This window comes from Salvelinus sp. IW2-2015, linkage group LG1 (assembly GCF_002910315.2).
Source record: "Salvelinus sp. IW2-2015 linkage group LG1, ASM291031v2, whole genome shotgun sequence".
Taxonomy (NCBI): Eukaryota; Metazoa; Chordata; class Actinopteri; order Salmoniformes; family Salmonidae; genus Salvelinus; species Salvelinus sp. IW2-2015.
In genome coordinates this window covers 6,703,277-6,712,948 of record NC_036838.1, presented here as the reverse complement: position 1 = coordinate 6,712,948, position 9,672 = coordinate 6,703,277, and the positions used below count along the sequence as shown (strand labels likewise).

General features: G+C 48.4%; 1 protein-coding gene across 1 annotated transcript in view; it reads left to right on the top strand.

Moving 5' to 3' along the window:
• axin2 (axin 2 (conductin, axil)) overlaps window positions 1-8,086 on the top strand; it is a 22,048-nt gene extending 13,962 nt beyond the window's left edge. Inside the window, exons 7-13 of the mRNA XM_070448624.1 lie at window positions 729-877; window positions 960-1,178; window positions 1,968-2,383; window positions 2,702-3,121; window positions 3,365-3,460; window positions 4,221-4,388; window positions 7,263-8,086. Of these exons, the coding sequence (XP_070304725.1) occupies window positions 729-877; window positions 960-1,178; window positions 1,968-2,383; window positions 2,702-3,121; window positions 3,365-3,460; window positions 4,221-4,388; window positions 7,263-7,389 (1,595 nt within the window). The 3' untranslated portion in view covers window positions 7,390-8,086. The remainder of the gene's footprint in view (window positions 1-728; window positions 878-959; window positions 1,179-1,967; window positions 2,384-2,701; window positions 3,122-3,364; window positions 3,461-4,220; window positions 4,389-7,262) is intronic.
• Window positions 8,087-9,672: the final 1,586 nt, after the last annotated feature.

The following is a 9,672-nucleotide window of genomic DNA, read 5'->3' as shown; positions in this document are numbered from 1 at the left end:
GAGATTATCATCACCACCACCACCACCATTATCAAAAAAAAAAATTTTTTTTACATTATGCATTTATAACATTCTTGACTAAGTTCTGGAGGTGAAACACAAGGAAGGAAAGCAACAGGGTCTATAGATGACAGCTATAAATGAAGTGTTGGAACGGGGGGGAGGGAGGGTGTATACGGTTGAGCAGGAGAAAAATAAGTGATAATGCAAATTCCCTGTTCATATTACCCGATTTTTATATGGAAAATGAGGGGGGGGGGGGGGGGGGGGGGGGTTAAGGGAGGAGAATATAGTATTCTATCACCTCAAAACATCATAAAAGAAGAAAAAACATATTTTCCCAACGGGGCGAGAAGGGACGCGGGTTATTAAGGGATTGAGAAAAGTTTGTGGAGTTTTAAAGATATAAGACATGTGTATGAGACAGCAGACATCAAACACAGGAAGTAACAGGAAGCGAGACTCACAGGAAAGTGGGGTAGCGAGACCAGGCCGTTGACTTGACGCTGCGGGTGCATCTCCGCTGGAGTGCTTCTTTGTGCCCAGCTTGTAGGAGGGATCCATCTCTGTCAGAAGGGACACAGGTAGGAAACAGGGTCAATACACAGGCCACGGGTACCTCAAATGTCCCCTGAAGAGCCCGGATTTAAAGCCGCGTGTCCCTCCCACCCCAAGGGTTGGAGTGTTTGATGTTTGACAAGGGCCCCTTTGAAGTGTGCTGACTTCAGAGGCTGCCTCCGCTGATGGCTTGGTCGGAGTACAGAGGGCGCAGGCGGGGGGCCCTCCTCCTCGGAGCCAGGCCAACTGCTACCCCCCCTCTATCCCGCTACCCCACCGACCGGCAGGCGGTGCCAAGGACAGCGGGCATGGGGAGGGGGTATCGGGCTAGGGGTTAGCCCAGGGGCAAGGGCATCAAAGGAGGCCTACAGAGTTAGAGGAGAGGGCACCGGAGGAATCAGGGGGCAAACTGGGGACAACTAACTCACACACTCAAACACACACTCAAAAGTGTCCTTTCTCCCATCTCGCCCCTACAGAGGACACACAGGCTGCCTAAGGAGATGACGCCGGTGGAGCCCTCGGCATTCGCCGCCCAGCTCATCTCCAGACTGGAGAAACTGAAGAGGGAGCAGGACACCATGAGCTCACTGGAGGAGAGGCTACAGCAGATCCAGGAGGTAAGAAACCCCCCCCTTCCCAAACTACATTGGTACATCCCACCTCATTCCCCAACCCACCTGCATTGAGCAATGAGTTTTGGAACGTTCCAATGCGACCTAGTTTAGGTGACCCTCCGGTCCTGAACCCTGTCTTTGCTACCTAGAAAGACAATGTAGCTAGGAGGAGCCATGTGAGAAGTTAAGGTTGTAGCTTGCTAGCTGACTCTTCTTCCTTGATTCAAAGAGACTTTGTGTGCGGTCTTGCTTTAGAAAGAATTTAACTGACTAAGGGTCTGCCGTGCAGTTTAGCGACTTCTCTTAAAGTCCCTTCTTCTGAGGAAGTTTCAAACTTATGTTTCTTKGCACACTTGAAGTTTATTCAAATGGTTAGCGCTTAGCGCTCAACTCTCCAGTGGCGTATTGCTGAGTGTGTGTAGTGCCGGTCTCTTTGTGAGTCTGGGCTCGCTGTGCATTATAGATGAAGAAAGCACACCCAAAGYCTGTTAGCAAGTAGAACCAGGGTGAAAGAAACTGGAAGTCAAATCAAGTTATGCCATAGAATTTGCCTCCGCTACTTCACAAGCCAATACAGTACCTGGTGATTGTCGCAGTGTGAAGTTTGCTGCGAATGGTCGAAGTACTGTCGACTGACTGAAGTAGCGTTTTTCCCGCAAATGTAATTTGGTTGGGTTTAGCAAGCTAGCGATGCTTATATTTGTGGTGTTATGGAATTGAGTAGGTTATATTGTCCCTGTACTTCTATATTGCGTCCATGTTTTAAAGCATTACGTCTTTGTGTGTGTGCAGGAGGAGGAGAGGGACGAGAGCGACCCCTCCACCACCGTCCCGCTCCACCACCCCCTGCTTCCCCCCTCGTCCGGCGCCGACGAGGACGCTCAGGCCATCCTAGACGAGCACCTATCCCGGGTGCTCAAGACGCCCGGGTGCCAGTCGCCCGGCGTGATCCGCCACTCGCCCCGCTCGTGCTCTCCCGACCGGCCCTCCGCCGCCGTGGTCCCCTTCCTGGGGCCCTCGTTTCCGGGGGCCACCAAGGGCCCGTTGGCTGGGAGCAGGCAGTCGACCAAGCACATCCACCACCACTACATCCACCACCACACCGCCACCGGCCCCAAGAGCAAGGAGCAGATCGAGGCTGAGGCGGCGCAGCGCATGCAGTGCCTCTGTCCCCCAGGGGGCGCCGACTACTCCGACTTCATCCCCGGGTCAGTTCACATACAATATCACCTGTACTGGGGTTCGTTCACAATTCACATCAAGTACACTACATTAACTTTAGAGTTGTGCTGGGGTCAGTTCACATACACATCACATACAACTACATTTACCTTAGGGCTGTACTTGGGTCAGTGATTTAAACTGTGCACTTATCTTATGGATTGACCGTCCTCCTTGAGTTTCATTTAGACCGATGTGACGAGCTGTATCGTTCCTATCACTAGTGCTTGTTGTAGATGTAGCCTCTCCTCATGGAATAGTCCCATGTTAACCCTCTCCTCTCTGTCTCCCTCCAACCGCTGCAGCAGTTTGTCCAAGTGGCCGGGGAAGCCGTGCGAAGGCATACGCCTGAGCCAGGCCAACGGCAGCGACGGGGTCACGTCCCCGCCCCACCTGCCCCTGGACTCCACGGACCGCTCGCAGAACGTCTGGCAGTGGATCCTGGAGAGCGAGAGGCAGGGCAAGAACAAACCTCACGGCAGCACTCAGGGCCTGAAGAAGAGCCACCTCCCGGAACCCTCCACGCCCAAAACCCTTCCCGGCCGAACGCACTCTTCCTGGGGAGGCGTGGGCGGCACGGGGGGTCACCTCCGTGGAGGTCACCATCCGGCCCACCCCTTCATCCAGGACCCGGCCATGCCCCCCCTGCCCCCGCCCAACACTCTGGCCCAGTTAGAAGAAGCCTGCAGGAGGCTAGAGGAGGTCTCCAAGCCCCCCAAACAGAGGTAGGCACACACACACACACACACACATATAGCCCCTCTTTGTCCTAGCTTGCGACGTATAGTCATTTACAATGAGCCAAATGACTCTATCCAAATTAAGTGAGGGATTTTCTGAAAATGTTTGACTTCAGGCGACTGTTGAAGCCTACACCTGTTTCCCAGTGTTTCCTCCATCTGTGTCGTGAATACTGATGCCGTGTATCTCATTCTATTGCATCTTTTGTCTTTCTATGTGGCTGACAGGCATCCGACGTCCAGCCTTCAAAGAGACAGGAGTCATCCTGTGCCTTTCCCCAGTGGAAACCCACCTCTGTCCAGCCCCGCACTTCAAACAGACGAGTGAGTTCATCTCCCTCCCTCTCTCCCTTTGCTCTCGCTGCCTCTCTTTCTCTCTCTGATTTCCCCTCGATAGGGATAGTGTGAGTCAGCATGTCTCTCCCTTTTTGAAGTCCTCTTTTCTCCCTCGCTTTTAATCATTTAAGATTTGACATGATGGGTGTAGTCTGACTCAGTCCTCACGCACACACACACTCACACACATACACCAGCGGACACACAGACGTACACATGGAAGTTAACAACCCCCGGTTGTTATTTTGGCCCTCTCTTCGCTGCCTTGGCCCTGTGTGTGTGTTGGTGTGTGTACATCTGTATCTGTGTGTGTGTGTAGGGCAGCTTGGTTGTGTTTGATGTTAGGGCCGTAGCCACCTGACTGCCAGGGTCTTTATGAGATTTAATTGGCTGACCTTCAGCGGGCCAGCTGTCTAAGGCTAGCAGGTGCCCGCGTCTGAAGTATAGGACCTCGAAAAGGCCCCTGGAAGTGAACGAGGAAGTGTGTGTGTGTGTGTGGGATGAAACGCACATACACACACCTGTAATYGGGTCAGGTTCACCGTACCTGAGCTAATCCTCACTAAATTCAGCTTATTCACTTCTGCCTAACTTCCCAACCAACAGTTACACACTGCCCGTGTTAAGTGTTTGTCRCTCTGGATAAGAATTTCTGCGCTTATTAGTCCAATGTAAATGTTTAGTTTTAGCTATGGGATGGGGTTATGCTTTATTTATCTAAAGTGTTTGTTCGTCTCTTTATTTCCAGGTGGAAAGAGCCAAAGAAGTCGATCAGCGGCGTGAGCGTGTCTGGCTGTGACCCGGTGGTCACCTACTTCTTCTGTGGTGAGGAGATCCCCTACCGCAGCATGATGAAGACACACAGTCTCACCCTGGGACACTTCAAGGAGCAGCTTAGCAAAAAAGGCAATTACAGGTAAAACACCTAGACGAGCACACACACACACCTTTCACGCACAGCACACCTTTAATGTACAACTATAGGTAAACACGCCCCGTTCAAACACACATTTCATTGCGCAACACACTCTCTCTCTCTCGCTGAAGAGCAAGACACACTTTTTTCTCTTTGCGATTTGAGTGTGTGTGTGTGTGTGTGCTGTCTCTTATACACATCTAGATGTGTATAAGAGATGTGTGTGTGTGTGTGTGTGTGTGTGTGTGTGTGTGTGTGTGTGTGTGTGTGTGTGTGTGTGTGTTTGTCTATGTACATGTGTGTTTGTGTGCGAAAAGCTGGGGCTCTCAGTTTTTGTATGTGGAGTAGTGAGAAGGAAGGGTAGAACTCTGGCTGAGCGAGAGGAGGGATGGGTCGATCCACTACACAGAGAGGAAAGGGGGGGATTTACTGGAGGGATATTTGGTTCACATCTGCTATTGATTTCCATAGTAAGGCAGTCTTAATAAGGATGGCTTTGAAGTCCAGGCCTTTTATTTTGTGCACAAAGACTCAACACGCCACTGCGAGGCCCCCAAAATCCTCCCAAGGATTGGATCAGGCAGAATCACGGGCACCTTTTTCCTTCTTAGATTCAGTTATATGTTGATTTAACTTCTTTCTTCTTTTTTTTTTAGGGTTGCATGAGTTGTCAAAATGACTGGTGTTTTGTTTAGTAGTCGTTTGAAAGGGGCTACGACTTCATAAAGTTAAGAATTAGAGAGAGACTGAATCGTTTCGCACAATTTCACATTCAAGGAACCTAGAGTCCCCTCTACAGTAAAGTAGAGTATTTCATGACCGTCATATGTATAGGTTGTAGCACACCCGAAGAGACAAAGTATTCCGAGACATCCGTACCTCGATTCTAAACCCCCATCCACATCTGTTTGTTAGTCCGAGCTAAACCCACCCCCACTATACCGTAACTCTTCCGGGAAAGAAAGGGCGATTTTTGAAGCCGATGGCTCTAATGGTTCCGAATGTGTGGAGTTGGTTCATTTCAACATGGCAGGAGAACAGTACTCGGCCAAGCTGCCAGACGATATCGGTGCCAGATGTTGCACAGAGAGAAATCCTTTGCCATATATACCATGATCCAATGGAAAGACTCCTTTTCTCTCCCTCCCCTTTCTCCGTCTTCCCTTTTCTCTCCCTCTCTTTCTCCCCCATTCTCTCTCTTTGAAACGAAGCGTAGGGTTGTGGTTTAAATGGCAAGAGACACAAGCATCTATTTGGATTTGATTTATGCCGCGAAGATGCACTTGGCTAAGGCCTGGGCCTTTTATTAGTTTCAGTATCCGTGTTAGAAATCAGTAGTTTCAGTGGTCAGGCTTCCAGAAAGGTTTGAGGCCCTTCACTACAACCGTCAACCGTGTTGAAAATGCGTCATGCCAATAACCAGAGCAACACCCAACCATCCACACCCCAAAAATCCCAGTCGGGAGTATTTACGACACACAAACCTTGATCAGAGCAGCTGTACAACGCTTCCTCAACCCTCCCTCACCATTTACCCCGCCGTTTGCCAACCCTGTCCGCACGCGCTTAAGTACGATTTTTAAAAACACGATGAAGAAGTGGAGGGGGGGGAGAAACATGTTTTTTTTTTTTTTTACACGCTACACGTGTTGTTTGTATGACTTGTAGGTCGGCGTCGCTCATAAAAAAAGTTTCGGGAATTCCTGGGCCCAGGCATACATGGGTAAAATGATGCATTTTCCATTACAAAGCTTATCATTAAATCTCCCCCGCTGGTCATCACTGCCGTTTAAAGCTAGGGGAGAAGAAATCATTAGAAACTCTAGGCAGTAGACTTCGTAGACTGAGCTAAGTCAACCCTGGGATCTTTGGGGGGGGGGGGGGTGTTTGGTGAGGTGACTCCTTGACCTCCAGGAGACTGTCTGGATTGGTGTCCTCCTCCTCGCGGGGTATTGGCCTTCGGGCCCGGCCTGCGTCCAATCTATCACACCCACGGAGGTGGTCCGGGAGAGAGGCCTGCTCCTCTCTCTCGCTCTCCCTCTGTTCTCTGCTGGTGATCGGAAAGCTGCCCAGAGTTTCTGTCTGTGCGTGTGTGTTTCTGTCTGTGCGTGTGTGTTTCATTGCCTGTCTCTGTCTCTTTCTCTCTGTGTCTTTCTCTCTGTGTGTGTCTCCATAGTTGTCTCTAGCAGTGTGTTTAGTAGGTGTGTGTGGGGCGTGCGGTGACAGGCAGACTCTCAGGCACCTGAAATGTCAGCCCTAGTGAAAGGAAGGCCCTTCATTTGACAGTGGGGCACAATTAAAAGGCCAGGCTAGACAAGGGGAGCTCAGTGCTAGGAGAGGGAGGGGGGGCCTTAAGACAGGAGAGGGAGGGGGGGCCTTAAGACAGGTCCTAATTAGCCCTTCAACTTTAATGAGACCTTCCAGGACAGATAGGCATCTGTACAATGGCCAGCAGTCAAGTTCCTTTAGCTCCCTCTCTCTCTCTTTTTAGTCTCTGTTGCTGCTGCTAATTCCTTGAAATGATCACTGACAGAGTTCAAATCAAACCTGGCAACCCAAACTATTTGGAGTGGTTGGGGTTGCCAGGTTTGGTTGAGTTCTGTTTGTTGGTGGTGCGTAATGCAGTCAAGCTTTGTTCTTTGAAGTGAGAGGGATGGCGCTGAACTGTGTGACCTAAGGCAGTTTGGTTACGGGTTTGAGTCATTGAGTTGGTTGTGTAGGTGCCGAGAAACTGTTTTCATGGTACAAAATACTATTTTTAGCACTCACTCGTCCATAGTGTTAAGTTAAAGAGGTAGATACCATGCTAGTTTTGTTTTGTATTCTCGAAACACCTTTTCTGACCATGCCCCACTCTCTTTCATTTCTCTCCAGGTACTACTTCAAGAAGGCCAGCGATGAGTTTGAGTGCGGGGCCGTGTTCGAGGAGGTATGGGAGGACGGCGCCCTCCTGCCCATGTACGAGGGCAAGGTCCTGGGTAAGGTGGAGAGGATGGACTGATGCCGCCCTTATGCCCACCTTTACCCACCCTACCTTACCCATCAACCAAATACCCAACCTCCAGGGCACAGACTGTCGCGAGGAACCGGAGTGATTGACTTGATTGGAGGGAAACGCTCTAGACTTTCTTTTCTACTATTAAGCTAAATAAGAGTTAATATATCCAGCACGAGGAGTGTGATTGAAGGAACACGAGCCAATGAAGTATGCCGAACCCAGAAGAGGCCCCGCCCCCCTGACTTTCTAAACCAATCAGCCTTAGAAACACAAGGGAATGACACTACAGACAGAGAGAGAGACGGCGCCTGGAGGCCTTTAGGCTCCCTGAATTTAACCACTGAAGATGCAGRTGACTGTTTGTCCATTACGAGAGACTAACGTTGCGATTTAAATAATGGTAACGTTGTGAGAAAGTTGCTCCCTGATCACCTGCGGTGGACTGGCTACAGCACCAGAAGCCCTGCGAGTGCCGTCACCTGCTCTTATAACATTGTGCTAACGTTGTGCAAACGTTGTTACAAAATGAAACTTCTGTACGTGTGCATATACATACATGCAAATATGTGTATATATACATGTATTATATTATATTGATGCGTTTTTGTCATGAGGGTGGTATAGACGATGTTGAAAGTTTGATATTTTATTTAAAGAATGTCCTCTCCCTCACCTTCAACTTGTCTAACCCACCACCCCCCCCCCCCCCCCCCCCCCCATGTCCAGTTGATGGACAAGCTGCTTCGAGATTGGGAAATACTGTGGTATTTAAAAAGAAAAAAGATTTACCTTGTAACGTCACGAAGGTCATGACACTAGCCTAGTGCCCCCCCCCCCCCCCTTTACCCCTGTCCAACCTCACTATACCAGGGTCTGCTGAGACTGAACCTCCACTGTCGTAGTAAACCACACCAACAACCAGTCTTAATATATATGCTGCTGCTGATGTGTGTTCTCTTCCGTTTCTAAGCCAGAGTAAGAGGAGTTGCTTTTCTCTCAACTCCAGCACCGAGCTCTATCCTTTTTAGTTGTTGTGCCTTTGTTGGGACCAGGCACCACACAGGGAAAGACGAGAAAGAAAGAAAGAAAGACGAGAAAGAAACATGAATTAGGATTAGGTGAACAGAGAGGACCTGGAGAAATAAAGTGTTTACAGCGAGCACACCAAAATAACCTTGTCGCGCTTCTATTGAAATAACCACCTCTCCAGGAAGCGGTGGCTTAATATCGCCACGTTTCAAAATGGCTTCCGATCCATATTTATTAGCAAAGGAAAAAAAGCGTTTGAGAAATGTTGCTCCAATAGCTTTTTGAATGTTGTGAGGAGAGAACATCTTAAACGACGGAGCTCCTGTATACATTTGTAATTATGCATTTTTTTTGAAGTATGGATAAAAGGACACAAACACAATGGCTAGTGTTTTTATGAGTACAGCACCTGTGCCTACATGGATGCCATACCATGTACTGCCCTGATTCAGGGTGTTAATAATTATTCCCTTGGTTTTCAGAAGGGTCTTATGTTGAAAATATTTTTTTATGCATTTAATAATATCATGTAATCATGCTATTTGTATTTACGCCATGTTTTTTTGTTTGTTGTTTTTGTTGTATCTRAACTGTAAATTATACATTATATACAGAGTTTCATTTCAAGATTTACCTGGACCTATAATTATTGTAATTATTAAGAGATGTAGCCTTTTATTAAAGTTTTATATTTTTCAAATGAAAGCTTTTGTTGTCTGCTCATTTCTGTTGTTCAATTGCAAACGGGAACGGGAGCTCTTGATTACGTGATAATGCATATGACATTAACGACAAAACTCTCCTCTTTGGAGAAAYATTCCAGACACAAGATGACTTTTTTACCTTCTTCAGATCACTCCAATTGAACACATCATTCAAGTGAGGATTCTGTAGTTCCATACAGGATTGGAACCCCGCATGATCGAGAAAGTTAGTACAAGACAGCTGCAGAATGATGACTGTAAGCTGAAGGGGCTCAATACTAACGGAAGTGGGCATCGCGTACTCATGGCCCATGGGGTAGACAGATGTAGACCTGTGTCCCAAATGGTGGCCAATTCCTTATATAGTGCACTACTTTTGACCAGAGTCCATAGATTCTACATAGGGAATAGAGTGCCATTTGGGATTCAACAGTAGCCTGGCATACAAGCCATTCTTTCTACGTTTCAGTGAAATGTACAAACTGCAGTTTGGACGCCAGGCTAAGACAGATGTCAGGGTAGAAATAAACTGTGTTTGAGCCCTAAATGGTTT